This window comes from Garra rufa, chromosome 19 (assembly GCF_049309525.1).
Source record: "Garra rufa chromosome 19, GarRuf1.0, whole genome shotgun sequence".
NCBI classification, from domain to species: Eukaryota; Metazoa; Chordata; class Actinopteri; order Cypriniformes; family Cyprinidae; genus Garra; species Garra rufa.
In genome coordinates, this window is record NC_133379.1 from 25,886,481 (window position 1) to 25,908,245 (window position 21,765).

The 21,765-nt window shown below is 36.5% G+C and overlaps 1 protein-coding gene across 1 annotated transcript in view; it reads right to left on the reverse strand.

The window, feature by feature from the left end:
* tnksa (tankyrase, TRF1-interacting ankyrin-related ADP-ribose polymerase a) overlaps positions 1 to 21,765 on the reverse strand; it is a 154,521-nt gene that overhangs the window by 56,969 nt on the left and 75,787 nt on the right. The window contains exon 5 of the mRNA XM_073824012.1: positions 19,971 to 20,046. Coding sequence (XP_073680113.1) covers positions 19,971 to 20,046 — 76 coding nt within the window. The remainder of the gene's footprint in view (positions 1 to 19,970; positions 20,047 to 21,765) is intronic.

The following is a 21,765-nucleotide window of genomic DNA, read 5'->3' on the forward strand; positions in this document are numbered from 1 at the left end:
CCATAGAACAAAATCAGTTCAAGTTTGAAACGCCCTGAGGGTGAGTAAATAATGAAAGTTTTCAATTTTGTATGAACTGTATGCTCTTAAAGAAAATGGAATGGAATGGAATTTTATGGATCACTTGAGGAAACAAGATCAGATAAATAGAAAATAACAACAGCACGACTAACGAAAAAAAACAAGCTTTCTGCACAAGTTTAGTGTCATGGTTAAAAGTTCAGACGGGTTAAGCGGAACTGACTACAGTGTGTATTTAACATACAACAGAGCCCAGCTCAAAACTAATCTGAGAAAAAAAATCTGCAGTGGGAAAGAGCAAAAATGTGGAAAGAAAATGAAAAAGTCAATTGTTCACCATGGAACAACTGTGACATGATTGATGGGATCTGCGGTAGGCACATGGACACGGTAAGTGATTGTTTTTCCCTGAGCCCCTGTAGTAGGCATCTTGATAATGTGCTCCAGTGTGCTGTGTTAATAACGTCCTGCACTTCAGAGAGCTCCATCATTTTTAAACCCGGACCGTGGCAAATCTCACACACTGGAGTTCGCTTCCTGTTCTCTCTCACACACTCTCTCACAAGCATGGTTTTCAATCAGTGTTCAGAGACATTGTCTAAAGCTAGCATGGCACTGATAAATTCTTTTCCACTTCAAGAAAAAGAGTAAGGGCAAGCCATTCATCTCTGCTTTGATTTTACGCTGATTTCTCAGAGGTCAGAGGAGACCACAAGCAAGTTAAAGAACGCAAGCAGGTGAAGCTAATCTAGACCATTTTTCCAACTGACATCACATAAATACTAGAGGTCTGGTGTGGAACAGATCTCAACTGACCATAAAGCTCAGTTAGAGAGTCTGGATTTTGAGCCAATCTGAGTTGGGGTTTAAAAAAAAAATCAAGACATGAACTATGAATTATTGAAAACTTTCATTATTTACTCACCCTCAGGGCGTTTCAAACTTGAACTGATTTTGTTCTATGGAATGAAAACATTTAGAAAAACATCTCTATTATTTTACTTTTAATTAAAAATCAGTGAAGCCCAGTGATAGTTTGGATAACACTGACTTTCAGTGCATTATGGAAGCCCATCTTGTAATTCTGACTGTTCTTGCAAATGCGAGTTTGTATCTTACAATTCTGTTTTTTTTTTTTTTTTTTTTTTTTTTGCAATTCTGAGTTTAGATCTTGGAATTCTGAATAGTTTTTTTGCAATTCTGAGTTTATATCTTCCGATTCTGACTTTTTTTCTCGCAAATGCCAGTTTGTATCTTGCAATTTCTGACTTTTCACGCAATTGAGTTTATATTTTGCAATTCAGATTTTTTTTGCAAATGTGAGTTTTTATCTTCGAATTCTGATTTTTTTTGTCGCAAATGCAAGTTTATCTCACATTTTTGTTTATATCTTGCAATTCTGACGTTTTTCAAGCAAATGCGAGTTTATATATTGCAATTCTGACTTTTTTTGCAAATGTGTTTATATCTTCCAATTTCGATTTTTTTCTCTCGCAAATGCGAGTTTGTATCTTGCAACTTTTTTTCACGCAATTCTGAGTTTCTATCTCACAATTCTGACTTTTTTTCTCTCAAATGCGAGTTTATCTCACATTTTTGTTTATATCTTGCAATTCTGACTCTAATCATTAACATGAATTATTGATTTCAAGCTTGTGTTAAAACAGCATGAACTTCGCTAAATATCCCACCTACTTTCATGTAGCTTTATCACCTGGTAGTTTTACTTGCTCTCATGTAATGCTAATTTTGTTACTTTCTCAATATGCTAACTGTATATCACGATTTTAAAAAAAGCTCAAACCCTCGCTCTTTTGATGTCCACATAGTCAAGAAATGACAGTGACTGTAGTATCTGTCGCAAAGAAATGACCAAATATTAATGATTAAACAAAGGTTAGATTGCACAGTAAAGTGTAAAAACAATCAACAGGCCGTTGGCGCCCTCTACAGGTTTACATTACGTATTTTCACAATTTTGTTCGGTAAAACCATAATTACTTGCTTTTTCTCATCTATACACTATGAAAAACAATTAAAAAAAAAGGTAATTACGACCTTTTATCTCACAATTGTGAGTTTAGATCTCGCATTTCTGACTTTTTTCTCAGAATTGCAAGATACAAACTCGCAATTCTGTTGTCTTTTTTTTTTAAATTGTGACAAACTTGAAATTGTGAGTTGAAATAGTCAGAGTTGCGGGATATAAAGTTGCAAATCTGAGAAATAATGTCAGAATTGTGAGATATCAATTTGCAAATCTGAGAAATAGTCGCAATTCTAAGAAATAAAGTCAGAATTGTGAGATACCAATTTACAATTCTGAGAAATAGTCGTAATTCTAAGAAATAAAGTCAGAATTGTGAGATACCAATTTGCAATTCTGAGAAATAATGTCAGAATTGTGAGATATCAAGTTGCAAATCTGGGAAATAGTCGCAATTCTAAGAAATAATGTCAGAATTGTGAGATACCAATTTGCAATTCTGAGAAATAGTCGCAATTCTAAGAAATAATGTCAGAATTGTGAGATATCAAGTTGCAAATCTGGGAAATAGTCGCAATTCTTAGAAATAAAGTCAGAATTATGAGATAAAGTCGCAAATCTGAAAAAAAGTCGCAATTCTGAGAAATAAAGTCAGAATTGCATGATACAAACTCATAATTGTCTTTTATTCAGAAATGTGACAAGCTTGAAATTGTGAGTACAGTCAGAATTGTGAGACTTTTTCTCAGAATTGCATGATATAAACTCACAGTTGCGAAAAAAAAACAGAATTACGAGATAAAGTTGCAAATCTGAGAAATAGTTGCAATTCTAAGAAATAATGTCAGAATTGCGAGATCTAAAGTTGCAAATCTGAGAAATAATTTTAGAATTGTGAGATATAAAATTGCGAATCTGAGAAATAATGTCAGAATTGTAAGATATTAAGTTGCAAATCTAAGAAATAGTTGCAATTCAAAGAAATAAAGTCAGAATTGCAAGATATAAAGTCGCAAACTGAGAAAAAAAGTCTCAATTCTAAGAAATAAAGTGAGAATTGTTAGATATAAATTCACAATTCTGAGAACATATCAGTCTTTTGCCCCCCTCAGAGTTTTATAACTACTGACTCCTCTACAGGTTTATAATAGGCTACATTACATAATTTGACAGTTTTGTTTAGTAAAACCATATGATTATGATTACTTTTGATAATTTATTTGAACCAGTTATTATTGCTTCATTGCTATTATATATGTATTTTAAGCAATTTTAAAGCCTGTTGTTTTTATTACCTAAATAAATTTATCATAATTATCCGACTACTGGATTAATCAGAATAATCGACTGATTACTCGATTACCAAAATAATCATTAGTGACAGCCCTGCTGTCGTAACCAAAATATCTTTATTTTTGTTGAAAACAAAGTCTGCTGTACAAGCCTCTACTACACAAGATTTCATGTTTACGGATGACAGATATCAAGAGTTGAATTTCTTTGTTAAAAGGATGTATTTTTTCCCCTAATGTCATTCAAAATAGGTTTCACTTTCCTCTGGGTATTATAAAACAAGATATTCTAAATAATGTCTTATATAATGGTGATTTTTGTGTGTGCGTGTGTTGTTTTAGACCTCATTGACTTAGGACAAAAAAAGTAATGTTTCCAATGATATGATTTTCCTTTTTGGGTGAAGTATCCCTTTAAATCACTGGTCTCAAACTCAATTCCTGAAGGGCCACAGCTCTGCACATTTTCGCTCCAACCCTAATCAAACACACCTGATCCAGCTAATCAAGGTCTTCAGGATTACTAGAAACTCCAAGCAGGTGTGAGCTGGAGCTGGTTGGAGCTAAATTGGTTACAGCTTTGGCCCTCCATGAATTAAGTTTGAGACCTCTGCTTTAAATCAACCTAAATTTGGTTAGTATGGTATGTTATATAACATTATATACGTGGGTATTGATGCACTATATAACAGTCAGTAATTCACTTCTTCATTGCATTCACATTAAACAGAAACTGAAGTGGTTCACACTGAATTCCAGATGCACCTCTTTTCAGAACTACAAAGCTGAATGAAGTTAAGCTATAAAATACTTTACAGACTATCAAACCTTTCCAGCTTTGTAGTTTTTGAAAAGCAGCAGTTTGGAAAATCAGAGCCACTTCTGTTTGTGTCTAGTGTGAATGTAAATCAAGACTGTTGTCAAAACTGTTGTATTCTGCCGCAAAACACAGCATTTAGAGGTACTCTACAGATGAGAAAGATTGAGAATATCTTGACCAAATGTTTCAAATGTGAAAGCTACATTTAACATGGACTCTGAACTGACAGTATGTGACAAATCCTGATAGAATATCTAAAAGTATTCCCTCGTAAAACCTAGCCTTAATCAATCTGAACAAATTAGAGCAAAAATTCACTTCAAAATGTGCCACGGGGTTGTGATTTTTCAATTTTATTTTAGCAGTCATTCTGCTAACTGTGTGTGAACGTTCTCACATTTTGATGAAAAGCCTGTCCACTCATAGTGCCCTTGCCATGAAAAAGTGCCACTGCAAAGAGGGCCTTTTCAGCAAAGATGGAGCTCAGCTTTTAGTGTGGCCTTAAACGTATCATGATGAGCAGTGTCTCTGTCTTCCCTGACAACCTCTTCTCCAGACAGGAGACTAACGACTCTGCTTTTTCCATCGTTCAGACAGCTGCAACTATGGCGAAGCACTCCTTCCTTTCACACATTGACACTCCCTTTCTGTCTCCCCGGGCCAAACCACTGTCACCCTAAGTGACTTAACCCTCTTCACAGCCCAGTAAATGAGCCCTTTAATAAAGCCACAAGACACCAGCCATTCTGCGGCCTCAAGTCACCCTGGATTGCGGATAGCATCGGTAACTTCTTGAGGTGATAAGGAGATTATATGTATCCCTGAAGGGGAATGAGCTGTACTTCCATGCCTGAGCCACCACCAGCCCCCTTTGGAGAAAGCTCACCCTGTCCCTGTTACTGGTGTGCCTTGCAATGGATGCAAATGATGCCTTTGGTTGTGGAGAGCAGCTGCTCCGTGGGGATTGGAGCTCTTCATCAGTGCCCCTGGTCAAAGCGTGGTGTCTGATCTTGACGGGGAGTTGTTCTGGGCTCTGCCACACTGTGTGAGAGTGATGCTCACAGTGTTGAGAGGTTCAGAACTAATGATGAGAGTCTCAGAGTGTGATGGACAAGTCAGCAGGCCTCACACAGTGTCTCCTGGTTTCAATAGGCCAAGTGTTTAATCGCACATAGTTACCCATCAGCTACTGACTCCTGCACCTGCTGTCCACAATCTCCACAAAGGGGAGTTTTTCTTCAGCACGTAGGACTCAATCACCAACAATCTGTTTTTTGTATGATGCAACATACCAAACAAAAACATCTGTGACACTCAGAATGTTTTGCAACATTTAGAAATTAATTGAGAAAGCCTTTTAAATTTCAACTGTGCTAGCAAATGAGATGCAGCACTGCAATTCGATCTGAATGCAGGAAAGTTTCCAAATGGTTAATTTTTCACTAGAATCACAGTTTGTCTGGACAATCTTTGAAATCTTTGAAGCTTTGGGAAAAAAAAAGAAAATTATAAAAATGTAGAAAAAGACAGAAACAAAGAAAAATACAGAAAGAAAAACAGAAAAATTATGGAATGACAATAAACAACAGAACAATCAACAACAATTGATAGATAGATAGAATGATAGACATAGAACGATAGAACAATGATATATATAGAACGATAGAACGATAGATAGACAGAACGACAGATATACAGAGACAGACAGACAGACAGACAGACAGAGAGATAGATAAATAAATAGAATAAATAGATAAATAAATAAATAAATAATAAATAGAACGATAGAACGATAGAATGACACAACGATAGAATGATAGATAAAAAGAACGATAGATAGATAGAACGACAGATAGAATGATGGATAGAACAATGGAACAATAGATGGAACGATAGATGGAACGATGGATAGAACGATGGAACGATAGATGGAACGATAGATAGATAGACAGACAGACAGACAGATGACAGAAAGATAGAATGATAGATGATTTATAGAACAATAGATAGAATGACAGATAGATAGATAGATGGATAGATAGATAAAACAGAATGATTCAATAGAACAAAAGATTGATATAGAAAGAACGATAGAACGATAGAACGATAGATAGATAGATAGAAATGAAAGGTAGAATGATAGAAAGAATCACAGAATGATAGAAAGAATCACAGAATGATAGAAAGAATCATAGAATGATAGAAAGAATGATAGAATGATAGAATGACAGAATGACAGAATGAAAGGTAGAATAATAGAAAGAATCATAGAATGATAGATAGATAGAATGATAGAATGACAGAATGAAAGGTAGAATAATAGAAAGAATCATAGAATGATAGAAAGAATCATAGAATGATAGATAGATAGAATGAAAGGTAGAATGATAGAATCACAAAATGATAGAAAGAATCACAGAATGATAGAATGATAGAAAGAACGATAGAATGATAGATAAATAGATAGATAGATAGATAGATAGATAGATAGAATGACAGAATGACAGAATGAAAGGTAGAAAGATAGAAAGAATCATAGAATGATAGAAAGAATCACAGAATGACAGAAAGAATGATAGAACGATAGAACGATAGATAGATAGATAGATAGATAGAAATGAAAGGTAGAATGATAGAAAGAAATACAGAATAATAAAAAGAATGATAGAACGGAAGAATGATAGAATGAAAGAACAATAGAACAAAAGATGGATAGATAGATGGATGATAGATAGATAGATAGATAGATAGACATACAGACAGATAGATGATATATAGAACAATAGAACAGATAGATAGATGAATAGAGCGATAGACAGACCGATAGATAGCCAGACATACATACAGACAGATAGATAGATAGATAATAGAACGACAGAACCACTGAATAGAACGATAGATAGATAGAACGATGGATGGATAGATGGATTGATAGATAGCATTATGAGTGTCTATAGCAAGACCGGTGGTCTCTGTTTCCATACTCAAGACTGATTTGCAGGACAGTCACTTTTCATCCTTTGAATCACCACGGCTCTGCAGGGCATTGAATCCTCACAGGTTGTAGCAAATTGCAATATGAGAGCACCAACCACGTGCCTGGTTCATCACATGCAGGGAAAAGAGAGGCAGGCAGAGGCCCAACCTGAATACAAAGCAGTTCAAGGGGGTACATTTAACACGCTAACGCTTCGCTGAGCAGGAGCTCCTCCAGGGTCACAGCTGCCATGAAATGCTGAGACAACACGGCCAGCCAGAAAATATGACAGAAGAGAAAAAAATGCTGCGTTACATGATCTACATTTCTGAGGGAGCATTACAAATACCAATATAATAATACCAAAATACCAACCTGAGAAATCTATTTTACAAAAAGTAGTTGTGAACTTCTGAGAGCTGCCATACACCACACATAAAAATACATTTAAAGGGACAGTTCAGGACAAAATAGCATTATCATTTTCTCACCACTGTCATTTCAATTCTAACAGAATGACATTTATTTTAACCTGCTATTTTTATTCTATGGAAAAGGCAGCTTAGACATTGCACAAAAACATCATGACATTAGGATAGCAGAGGATGACAATGTAAATTTTTTAAGTGAATTGTCCCTTTAAATTCAGCCAGCCAACATGTGAACTTCTGAGATTACTAAAACACCATTACATTTCTTTAATAAAATTAACAAGAAAGCAAGCTACGGGTGCACTAACAACAGAAATGATTTCAAATTAATTATTTTAATCTGCTGAACGCTCTAATTTGAATAATTTACAATAATAAATGAGCAACACCTCATAAGAGATACTTGAGAGTAGATTGTAGCAGTAAATCTCACCACATGCTTGACGACTGCTGTCTTGAGAGACCTATTTAATCTGCAATAAATTGAAGAACAGATCTGTCAAGACCTTTAACTCCTACGCAACAAGAAGGCATTGTGGAAAAACTGGAAATAGAGAACTGTTAAGAAATCTGCACACAGTAAGCAGAGCAGAGTGGTAAAAACAACTAGAAAAAAATAAGAGTACAGCTTTAAAAGTAAGCCTTATTTTATAAGGAAGATATATAGAATGATATAAAGAATGACAGAACGATAGATAGAATGGAAGAACGATAGATAGATGGATAGATAGACTATAGATATCTGACTATGGACTGAAAGCACTTCTGCATAGTTGACTAGTTTGATTCCGAATAAATCTGACTGACATGAAAACAGGTTTCCACATTTGCAAAAATCGTTGGTTTTGCACAGATCTTGATTCCATGTAGCACGGTAAGAACACGGCGCTGCAATATATTTAGCAGTGCTAAAGAAATCTCAGTGCGTGATGAGGCCCTTCAAATAAAAAAAACAGGAAGCCCTAATTTCACAGCATGGGACCAGAGACGGGCTTTCAATATATCAGTGTTGGTACAACTACTCAAAGCTACTCAAATTGGTCAGCATCAAAACACTAACAACAGCGATACACAGGAAAGATGAATGTGAGGTAATTTGCAGGGTGCTGAGAGAGATGTCGGTCTGCGTGGCAAAGGCTGAGATGAGATTGAACCGGTGGAGAGCCTTGCATGCTCCCCCATCATCACCTCTCATTAGGATAGATGTTGGAAATGGCACAAGCCTCTAGCTTCATGCTGTTAGACTTAATAGATGTGGAAGAATAACCAAACACGGCACATTACGATTCTGTTTCAGCCTTGCCTGTTCGATTTTATACTAGGATGTAAATGGAGAGGACAAAAAAATTTAAATTGTGCTAAATTGTTAAAGGGATAGTTCACGAAAAAATAAAAAATTCTCTTATTACTCACCCTCATGTCATTTCAAACCTTTGTTCATCTTTAGAACACAAATAAGATATTTTTCATGAAATCCAAGAGCTTTCTTAATTTATAAAACCTAACTCAGAGTCATTAAGTCAGAATTGAGTGATATAAACTCATAATTCTAAAAACATAAGAGTATTTTTCCCCCTCAGAACAGGACTTTATAACTCGCAATTGCGAGTTTAATAATCACAATTCTGAGGAAAAAAGTCAGACATGCAAGAGTTAAACTCGTAATTGCGAGAAAGGTCTTGCTATTCTGACTTTATAACTCGCAATTATGAGATCATATCTCACCATTCTGAGAAAAAAGTCAGAATTGCTAGGAAAAAGCTAGAATTGCAAGACATAAACTCGCCATAGTGAAAAAAAGTCAGAATTGTGAGATAAACTTGAATTTGTGAGAAAAGTCAGAATTATTAGTTTTTATCTTGCTATTCTGACTTTATAACTCCAAATTGAGAATTTATATAGCAATTCTGATTTCATCGCAATTGCAAGTTTGTATTTCACAATTCTGAGAAAGTCACAATTGTGAGTTTGTAATATGCAATTCTCAGAAAAAGTCAGAATTTCTAGAAAAAAGTCAGAATTGCTAGAAAAAAGTCAGAATTGCGAGATATAAACTCGCAAGAAAAGTCAGAATTGTGAGTTTGTAATATGCAATTCTCAGAAAAAGTCAGAATTGCTAGAAAAAAGTCAGAATTGCGAGATATAAACTCGCGAGAAAAGTCAGAATTGTGAGTTTGTAATATGCAATTCTCAGAAAAAGTCAGAATTGTAAGCAAACTTGAATTTGTGAGAAAAAAGCCAAAACTACGAGTTTTTATCTTGCTATTCTGACTTTATAAGTTGAAATTGTGAATTTATCTTGCAATTCTGATTTTCTCACAGTTCTGAGAAAGAAAATCAGAACTGAGAGTTTGTAATATGCATTTCTCAGAAAAAGTCTGAATTGCAGGAAAAAAGTCAATAGCGAGATATAAACTCGCAATTGCGAGAAAAGTCAGAATTGTGTGTTTGTAATATGCAATTCTCAAAAAAAGTCAGAACTGCTTAAGCAAACTTGCATTTGTGAGAAAAAAGTCAAAAGTTACAGAGCTTCTTGATATTCTGACTTAATAACTAGCAATTATGAGTTTATATCATGCAATTCTGAGAAAAAAGGCAGAATTCCGAGCTTATATCGATTCAAAGAGAAAAAAAAGTCAGAATTGCTAGAAAAAAGTCAGAATTTCGAGATAATAAACTACAATTGCGAGAAAAGTTAGAATTGCAAAATAAACTGAAAAGTCTGAACTGCGAGTTTTTATCTCACAATTCTGTCGTTCCAAACCCATAAGACCTTTGTTCAACTTTGGAAGACAAATAAGATATTTTTGATGAAATCCAAGCGCTTTCTGACCCTACATAAACAGCAACCCAACTCACATGTTCAAGGCCCAGAAAGGTTGGAAGGACATTGTTAAAAAATAGTCAATGTGACATCAGTGGTTCAACCTTAATTTTATAAAGCTATGTGCGCAAAGAAAATGAGCAACTAAAAGTAGAGCTTTATTATAATTGCAGTTGAGGCAATTACGTAAAAGCAGTGCTGTTTCATAATAATTGCTATTGAACATTGCTGCGGTCTCGAAATTGGTTCCTTGAGAAAATCACTTGTATTGCTATCGACTACTGAAATGTTGCTGCCATCACAACCTTATTCTATACAATGGTTTCATGTGCTTGGAAACACAGGAAGGAAAAACACAACAACTAAATCAATATTATTTTATGAATGATGTGTCCTGTATAATCTAAAATCCCCAGAGAGGTGAAGTGTGTGGAAAACAGCAAGCAATAAATTGAGGGCCCAAGGCCATCTGTTACAGCATCCAGGGCTCAGAGCGTGATGGCCACTGAGGCAAACATATAATTACGAAATGAAAAGTGGTTCACTTGTAATGGAGAGCGGGTGAAAGTGCGTCACCGTACAGAAGTTGCTTGTGTCTGGCAGCCAAGTGCAGCGGAAGATATCATTCTGAATGGAGATATCTTGGCTAATTAAAGCACAGTGGAAAGCATTATCATGCTCCAGTCTGAGAATCAAAGCACTATGCATGACCGAGACAACTGTGGCGAAGCACCTTGTAGTGTAAGTATGGACAATATGCTGCAGCAGAGCTGGTGGACCTTCCTTACCAGCAAGGTGTTTTCGCTTACAGACTACACAAGGGTCATGTTTCTATTCTCAGTAAAAGAAAAAGCTGATCCAACCTGCTCGACTGAGTGTGTAGCTCGAAGGGACTGTTAAAAGCTCTATAAAATGAAAACGTAGCACTTAGGACAGTGTTATCAACACAAACATCCCACACTTTCAGAAACGAGAGTTGGACAAAACCTTTTGCTAAATGACTGTTGACTGTAAACATGTAAGTTGGGTAAAAGGAAGAAAAGCGGAGTATGGAAACCCATTTCAGCCACTGAATAAAACCTAAAAAAAAGTAATTGCATGCATTGCATGTTTACAATATGTAATTCTAATTTTATAACACATAATTGCGAGTTATTAAGTCACAATCGATAGATATAAACTGGCAATTATAAGAACCTTTCATTCTTTTTGTCCCCCTCAGAACTGGATGTTATAAATCACAATTGCAGGTTTATATCTCACAATTCTGAGAGAAAAAAAGTCAGAATTGCAAGTTTTTATCAAAGTTTTTATAAAATTAGCAACTGTTTAGTTTAGTTTAAGTTTCCCACTATTATCCCACTATTCTGACTTCATAACTCGCAATTGTGAGTTTATTTCACGCAATTCTGACTTTATAACTCAAAATTGTGAGTTTATATCATGCAATTTTGAGAAAAAAGTCAGAATTGTGAGATAAACTTGCATTTGCAAATAAAAAGTCAGAATTGCAAGTTTAATTATCTTGCTATCCTGACTTTATGACTTGCAATTATGAGTTTATTTCACACAATTCTGAGAAAAAAAACATCTGAATTGCTAAAAAAAAAAACAAGAATTTCGAGACAAACTCACAATTGTGAGAAAAGTCAGAATTGCGAGATAAACATGCATTTGCAAGAAAAACGTCAGAATGGCAAGTTTTTCTCAATTCTAAGAAAGAAAATCAGAATTGTGAGTTTGTAATATACAATTCTGAGAAAAAAGTCAGAATTGCTAGAAAAAAGTCAACTGCAAGAACTGCAAGTTTTTACCTCACTTTTCTGACTCAAAACTGTTTACATGACACAAATTTGAGGAAATTCTGAATTGAGTTTAAATTACAATTCTAAGAAAAAAAAATCACAATTGTAAGATATAAACTCGGAATTGTGAGAAAAGTCAAAATTGCGAGATAAACTTACATTTGCAAAAAAAAAAAAAAAAAAAAAAAGTCTAAATATCTTTCTATCCTGACTTTATAACTTGCAATTCTGAGTTTATATCTCACAATTCTGAAAAAGTCAGTCATACCTGCTTGAAAAAAAGTCAGAATTGTGAGATAAAATTGCATTTGCGAGAAAAAAGTTTTTAATCTAGCTATTGTGACTATATATAAAAATGCTCAAATAATTTCCAGTAGAAAAGCATGCCTTTACTTTTTTGCTCTCTCTCTCTTTCTCTATATAGAGAGAGAGAGAGCGAGAGGGGAGAAATTATTTTTACGATATTAAGATATGGCTTAAATGCATGTAAAATAATTATAAAAGGGGCTTTATGAAAAATAAATGTCAAAAATAATGCCAGTATTGCCTGTTCTAAAATATGAAGTTATAACAGCTTCAAATGGACCTAACTGGTATCCTGCAGTAAAACAACAGAAGTATTTACTGATCAAAAACATAATACAAACCAAACTGTGAGAAATCTGAACCGAAACACCCCCAGTTCTAACAGAACATTGAGTAGAACCACAACACACTGTTTGGCACGAAGACGTGTGGACAGAAGACTAAGGAAGTGCTTCTCTGTCTGAGCGCAGAATACATAATTCAACCATATGGGGGTTTGGCGGGGGTCCAGCTGAAATCTGCTCAGCGTTACAGGACGGGGGTGTTTTGTGGAGGAAGGCTCTGTCTCTAAACAGTGCTGGCGGTCGCTGTAACTCAAATCACTTTTCATGGTTGAGACTAGAGTATCAGGTGGATGAAATTGGCTATGAAATTAAAGGGACAGAGCTCTAAATAACACGCTTCCAAGGTCTTTCTCTTCACTGTACAGCGGAGAAGAAGGGAGAAAAAAAAACACGCAAACAGACAATAGAGAAACATCTCTCGGTGGATCTACGGAGAAGTATCCTCTGATTACATCAAACAAACAAAGGACTCGGGCTTTGCAACCTGACATGCTCCATTCTTTCTGTGGTGTCTTTCTATATCTAATGAAGTAGAGACCGCACCAAGGGTTGCATTCAGAAGCAACAAAAGGCAGGAGAGTGGCATCTCCGCGATTCAGCCAGAAGCCGCTATTGACATTAGCTTAGACTGATCTTTATACACTCATAAAGCCTGAGAGAGCAAAACAGCCAACTAAAGCAGATGGACCCAGAAAGAGCGGTTTTTCATTAAGTCCAAAAGAGCTAAAGATTATCCCGGGCATAATGCACACGCCAGCTCTTTGTGTTTGAATAAGCATCATCGAGATGACTGTCAAATACTTATGCATCATGAACCAAAATCTATTAAACACGATATTCACTGCCAATCTATTCTCTGAGTGAGTTAAATCCATTGAGATTCATTCGAGAGCGTACAGATCAGATGCATCTAAATACTGTAATCCCTTTACTAATGATAGTACCTCGCACAGAAACACTCTCTGAAATTACTAAGGTGACGAGCATCGGACTTTGTTAGAGGCGCTAACGCACAGGCGAGATATGGGCCCTTGGGTCGATAAAAGCCAATCTCAGGTACATCCTCAGTGAGCCTTTACTCCACTCACCTGTTTTAAGATGAATAGAGACCTTGTTAAACAAGTTCAGGGATGAATTTCAATCTAGGCTGTTTTAAAAATAACCCAGGGATGCTTAGCGCAATGAGAAATGGTCGACGTTCTGATCAAAAGGACAACATTTGTGTTGCGTTATAAATGTTGCAGAATAAACGGCAGTAAGAAGTGCAGAGACATTTTTAAACGTGCAGCGCTGCACTGCATTAAAATGTTCGGCACTCTGCTGGTTCGCTGTCTGGACTTCAATTGCATTCTCTAAAAGAGAACAGGAAACAAGCATCTCAAATAAGATTTGTTCATACACACGATACAAAACAGACACACTGATACAAGTGTGAGTAAATACAGCATATACTATCTATTGAAACCTTGTATGTAACTTCTAGGGCTTGGTTTTGAGACAAATACCACGATTCATTTTGAATTTTTACTCACAAGCTTGCGATTCGATGTCACCCTGGACCACAAAACCAGTCATAAAGGCCTGAAAGCTTTCCATTGATGTATGGTTTGTTAGGATAGGACCAGTGTTGTGTGACCAACACAAGTTACGTAATAATATTACTTTTTCCAAGTAACTAGTAAAGTAACGCATTACTTTTTAATTGACAAGAAAATATCTGGGTTACTTTTCCCCCCATTTATTGATTAAAAGCTCTCCTGTTCCTAATGTTGAGAGAAACTGTGAGTAAGAAGTTACTTTAGTTCTAGACTAAATGTGAACATGCATTAATTCAACTCACTCACTAAAAAGACAGATACAGTATTCATCAAAATGAATAAAAACTGTGAGATTCAACTCAAACCTGCAATAATTAAATATGTTAAAAAATACAAATATCCTTTGTGTATTTAATCCTATTTTATTAACCAATGTCTTTGCTGCCGACTTCAGATGATCCAATTCATTAATACTAATAAGCAAAATTACTCAAGATAATCTAACATTTGTTTTCCTTTTTGTTTTATTGCTGAAGAGTTGACATTTTTTCTTTCGCGGTCTACTGTATAGACGTGAATTTACTTTTCTCTAAGCCTGAGGCTTTTGGTGTAAAAAGGCTTTTACATTTGCCAAAAATAGAACTTTTTATATTAAAAACAAACAAGCAAGCCCTGCCCAGATTTAAAACTAACGCAAAAGTAACGTAACACTTTCCATAAAAAGTAACTAAGTAACATAATTAGTTACTTTTTTAGGGAGTAACTCAATATTGTAATGCATTACTTTTAAAAGTAACTTTCCCCAACACTGGATAGGACAATATTTTGGCTGAGATACAACTATTTGAAAATCTAGAATCTGAGGGTGCAAAAAAACAAACAAAAATAAGATATTGAGAAAATCGTTGTAAAGTTGTCCATATAAACTTCTTAGCAAGGCACATTACCAATAAAAAAATTAAGCTTCTATATATTTATGGTAGGAAATTTACAAAATATCTTCATGGAATATGATCTTAAAGAAAGAAAAATGGATCATTTTGACACATACAATGTATTTTTGGCTACTGCTACAAATATACCCATGCTACTAACAGTTTTGTGGCCCAGGGTCACATATTTCAGGTAAAGTACATGCCATAAGCTATTACTACATTATTGAAGGCTAAATAATTAACTGATGTGTATATAAATGCTTAAATTACACTCAATGAAGTTTTTTTTTATAATAAAAGATACAATTACATGTTTATATTTCATAAAACAAATTTGAGTGGAAAGTGCTGGCTGCCACAAAAACTTGACAAATTTATTCAAACATAAACATTAAAGAACTGTAAAAATTATAATGAATACATTATATATTATATTTAGCAAATTCTCCTCTGTAGAGTAAAATTTTCTTGCTGACTAACGAGTTTATAGTCACCAAATATGTTTCTCTGAGGTAAGTGTGACGTTACTTGACATATTGCTTACAAGCTGTTATATTGACGTCTAAAACACTAATTGAGCGATTACATAAGACAAGATATGAATTTCGGTAAGTTGTACTCTTTCTTTTAACATACCTTCGTTAGTTTATTCACGTTTATTTTGCGCTGAAATTGGTATTGAAGCCGAGGAAATTATCAGTTCATGTACACCTCCGACTGGCGGCTTCCACTTCTAGTGAACATTTCGCAATAAACAGTGGCCAAACGGCAATTATTGTTTGAGTACTGTACCAAAACGAACAGAATTTGAAAGCTTAGACTTTGTTTCATATCAAAAGTAACAAAGCACATTACTTATTGCAATTTATTGGATGGGGAGGAGCGCTAAAATAGCCTATTATTATATCATTAGGCCGAACTGAAAACAGACTAGACTAATCGATTCTCGGGATTTAAAGGGGTCATCGGGTACAAAACTAACTTTTAGATATTGTTTGAACATTAATGTGTGTTGGTAGTTTGTGTACACAACCACCCGACAACGATAAAAATCCACCCAGTGGTATTTTTTTAATCTTTAAAAGTAATATCCCCTTTTTAAAATCAGATCATTCTTAGCTTAACGAAATACATTTGATTGACATTAGCGTCTTACATTAGCCCCGCCCTCACCGAGTTGAAACTTTCCGAATATGATCCTCACTGTGTCGACTCGGGTGCAGAGGAAGACTCTAATTGAGCGATTGAGGTGTTCTGTTGTTGGATGTAATAATGAACACAGCAGTCCTCATTTACTCCCGACATCTGAGTCGCTGATAGGGTTGGGCATCGTTTTGATTTGAACGATTCTGATTCTGATTCTGATTCCGATTCTTCCTTTCGATTTAGGTTCTTTTCGATTCTCAATTCCGATTCTTTGTGGGCTGAGTCAAAACATGTCACAGGCTCATTTGATTTCACAGAGGATAATTTTATTTTGATTCAATATGAGTTTTAGTTTTAGGAGCTGCAGCCCATGTAGGAGAAAATTAGGAATGCCTCTGCACCAGCCCAAAAACAGATTTATATATGCAGAACTAGAACTTGCACCCTGGTCTGGACTCTCTGTGCATGACGAGACAGTGGACCTGCGCAGCACGTCAAACAGGCTACACCCCTTAATTTGTACATCATGCAGGCGTAGGTGTTTCGTTATATTCGTAGTGCATCCTCCCTTGCAAGATATCATTTTGTCACATGTGTTGAGCGCGCTCTCGCTGAACGCAATTTAGTCCATCGCTCTTTTACTTTGTGGATAGTAATTTTGAGTCGTTTGTTCCGCGGTTGTCCACAGCCTATCGTTAAACATGTCTATCGCATTTGTGGCATGAAATTTTTTGCGCAATCGTGCTGCTTGTATGAGGAGGTTTGCAAGGTACCAGCTGAAGTGCAGAAAGGACTTTGCAGCTTTGATTATGGACTATAAAAACGCTGATTACCTCGCAAAAACGCGACACGTGACGTGCAACGTTCTGTGCTCCAGCACGGTTAGCGCTCACACTGCATGTTAACCGCGCCCGAGTCCAACTTTACCGTCCCACCTCTTCCAAGCGGACCAGGGCCGGCTAAACGAGCACTCACACTAGTCAAACGAACCGCGCTTTGGTGGTCAAACGCACTTGGGCACGGTTCAAACTGCCTAGTGTGAGTACACCCTTAGTGTGAAATAAAGCCACACTTTTGAGCGCCGCTTACCGTGCTCCATAGCTGCAACTGAACAAGCGCGCGGCAAGCATTTCCAGAAATACGGTGGCCACAATGGAAACCAAAACTTGCGTGTTTGGAACTGATGATCGGAATCGAAAACAAGTTTTATAAACGATTCCAATGGCATCGTTATTTTTTAAACGGTTCCAAGTTGGAACCGGTTCTCGATGCCCAACCCTAGTCGCTGAAGATGCAGAGGTTTAACGTTACTTTCGTTTTTAAATGGAAAGCGCCAATCCCGATCTACATAAGCATCTATCTTCGTGCGAATCGTTCCTGATGCAGCTTCACCCACAGCAGAAGTGAGTATAAGGGGTTTTTTATGCATCTTTGCAAATGGCCTTTCTTAATAATGTGCTTGTTGGCAAATTTCGCCGATAAACGCGGCTAAATGCAGCTAAATGCGGCTAAAGTAAAAAATAATCCCAGAGAGGGGCGGGGCGAGCAGAGTTTGTGGCATTTAAAGGGGCCATGTCTTAAAATGAGCTGAAATTTTGCAGAGCTGATTTTGACAAGGTAAAAGGGTGTTTTTTTACACTACTATTGAGAATTTTTTTAATCAAAGCATATTAGAGACTTTCCATTAAGACCCTAAAGAATCATATGAACTTGTGGGAAATGGGCATCTGATGACCCCTTTAAGAATCAATATTGTTTCATAAAATCGAGAAATTGATATTTTTACCCAGTCCTAGTAACTGCAGTTAGTCATTCCGAGCCAAATCCTATGTTAAGTTGCATACAAATCTGCAGACATTCATAAGGTATAAAGTATTAAACATATCTATGAAATTAGAGGATTGGTACCTGACACACAAAAAGAAATCCATCCTGCAATTTCTTTAAAATGATTTAATAAAATGCCTTAGCTTGTAATCACAAGTGACAGTGATTTGTTAATCCCAACAAGCACTGAGAAAAAAAAAAACAACAACTGGCAAATCATCACAGCATCCTTCGGAGTGCTTATACATGCTGCATTTGCAATCTAAAATTACTGCCATATTCAAAATTAAAAGCAAATAGCTGAATTATGAAAATAATTATGCAATAAAGCACCAATCTTTGTTAAACACTTTTCAGTAATGTCACAGACAGTGCATATGAGCTGAGAGTGCATGTCTGCAGACAGACTCTTCTCAAAATGTTTACCAAAGCAGAGAGGAAAATAAAAAAAACATTTTGGGTAGCACACTTGGGAAATCAGTCAATATTCGATAAATATGCATGAGGACTACATGCAGAAGCGGCAGAGAGTAATTCCTCTAAATCAAGCCCTTGATCTCACTGAGAGATTAGGACACTTCTGCAACCATTTCACTGCTCCTATCTTGTCCTCAGTGACAAATATTGATGGAGAACTCGTTGTACGCAGTCTAACATGTGCTGCTGACAAAACTCAAACAAGTTTAGTTTAAAATAGATATATATGATCTGAAAGAAAAAGAAAACCCCATTTAAAGCTCATGTTAAACACAATCAAGTGTAAGCTCCTGCTGCAAGTAAACCGCAGTATATATTCATGAAAACCTGAGGGTTTGCTTTAATCTTTAAACCAAATGCAAGCAATATTTCTCTGAACCTAAAACTCTCCGATAAGTGAAATGTTGAGCCCTGAATTTCATGCGCAACAGCGACAGCAAAAACTAGTCTAATTAAACGCCAGTTCCACATAAATTACTTGAGTGATGTACTTGATTAAATACGAACCAATTAAATAACAATTCAGAGTGATGCTCCTCAGCTTTAGCTTTGAACCCAACCCTGCGCATTCGCTTTTACTTGTAATTTAATGATGATTACATATATTAAACTTATTTTCAGCTGCAAATAAGCTAATGCAAGGGGAAGTGAACAATGCCGCATTTCTCACAATGAAGCCTGGTAGACACCATATTTAATTAAATATGCAAATGAAGGCAATGTCTCAGTAGCTGACTTGAATCAACTCTGTTTTGTTTGGAATGATAAAATCCAAACAGGACAAAAGCAATATGTGAGTGTGACAAAAACTAAATATGATGCTCTTGCTAACAGAAATAAAAATATAACCTAATACAGCGGGGGAAAAACTAAATTTAAACTTGAACACATTTTCATAAGGGGTAAAACTGACCACAGAACAGTTATACTATAAATCCTTTATATTAAATATGAAAATGGCATTAGACTAGATAAAATAAGCCTAAAATAAACAAACTAGAAAACATTGGCGAAGAAAAACAAATTGAAAATAAAAAAACAACTCTATTACAACCCTGGACAGAAGTTGAATGAGACTAGGGTCATTATCTCTGCTGAGAGATGCTTACTAAATAATTCAGTTAAATATGCTATCTACCTTGACTCCGTTTTGGAGGTCTGTCAGATTGAGAATATTAACAGCTCTATGGAGTTTTCACCAAGAGTGGTCAAACGTTTATGGTACGGTGAATGTTCTTACCTTACGACCGTCGCTGGCATGGCAGTTGACGTTTAACGGCGTGAGCAGGGCCATGAGCTTCTCTTCATTTCCGCTCCTGAAGCAAAGCAGCAGTTTTTAAAGAACAAGAGGGAACAGTAAAACAAGAACAAGCTAACACAGTGAATTTCACAGAGAAGATGAGGAGTGAAGGGTAAAAGGACGGACAGGGGAATAAAACTCATAGTCAAAAAGAGGAGGAGTGCATAAGATGAGCAGCATCTATCGGTGGTTTACTTCACGGAACATAAAGTGTACCTTCAATATAAATTTATCACATGCCTAGGAGTGGTACTTGCGGATACCCTGTATAAAGTTTCCGCTGTAATTGGAGTGAGCCGTGGCCTGGAGCTCCAAAGGGTTGACTCATCAGCACCTGCCAGCAACTCCTTTACTTCTCGCCAACAACCCGAGCGTGACCAAGTATGACAGTGTTGGATTTACCAGGCCTGCCAAGGCTACGGCCAATACCTCACGCCATCTGGGATCAGAGATGGGCCTGATGCCACTCTAATCAAAAGGTGAACAATGGCAAAGAGACATAAGGGGCTATCACACCAGAGGAACCTTTCATAGTTCCTAGAACATTTGACGTGTTCGCACCGCGGGAACTAGGAATGGTATTTAGTTCTAGGATCTCCGTTTGGGGGAACTAAATTAGCTCCTACTTCAGAGTAGGGTCTAAAACAGTTCTGTAGGGTCTTTCGCACTGCATAGTTCTAAGAACTCAGTTCCAGGAACTAGCCAGCAAGGTGGTTCCTAGAGAACCAATTTCCCCCTTGGGTCTTTTCCTGGTTGCATTCACACAGGTAGCAGGAGCTCTGAAGAACCTTTATTCACTGCATTTACAAACGTCAACAACCAGTGAATGGAGGACACTGTGATCGAAGCTGTTTTTTGTTGCGCGTCGTGACTTTCATGATAACGGAGATGAAATATAAACGGAACTCAACAAAAACAGCTCTGATCATGGCGTCCTCCATTCACCGGTTTTTGGTGTTTGTAAATGCCACGAATAAAGAGGTCGCTGTCGGCCGCTTGAGAATTCCTGCTGCTGGTGCGAATGTTACCAGGAAAACAGCCTGGTTCTTTAGGAACCACCATGCTGGCTAGTTCCTAGAACTACACAAGGAGGAACCTTTTCAAAGTTCCTAGAACTATTGGCAGAAGTTCACGCTTTTTGGCGTGTTCGCACCACAGGAACTAGGAACTTATTAGGTGCTTTTGCACCACGTAGTTCTAAAAACTAGCCAGCATTCTGGTGTCTAGAGAACCTAGTTCTCCCTCAGGCCATTTTCCTGGTTGCATTCATTTTCCAGCTGTGTCGTGGGTTTCGTGATAACAGAGATGGAATGTTAACACAATTTACGTGACTGAAAAAGCATGAAAATATGACCAAATCTACCACAACAAATTCCAGTGTTTAAGAATATTAAGGCTGAGAAAAGAACAAAACACTGCAGACAACAGTTAGCTAAATGCCCTTATCGCTGTTTTCCATGTTCTTTAAAAAAAAAAAAAGGCGGGTAGCCTGTGTTTCATATGCGTTTGTCCAATCAGTGCACAATTATGCCCTGGTGGTTCATATACAACTGTTTTAGACCTAACTCTGAAGTAGGAGCTAATTAGGTTCTTCCAAAACATAATTCTTAGAATTAAATATGTTTAGATATTAAGATGCCAAGTGGTGCGAACACGCCAAAATGCGTGAACTTCCACCAATAGTTCTAGGAACTATGAAAAGGTTCCACCTGTGCAAAAGCCCCTTTAGCAACCT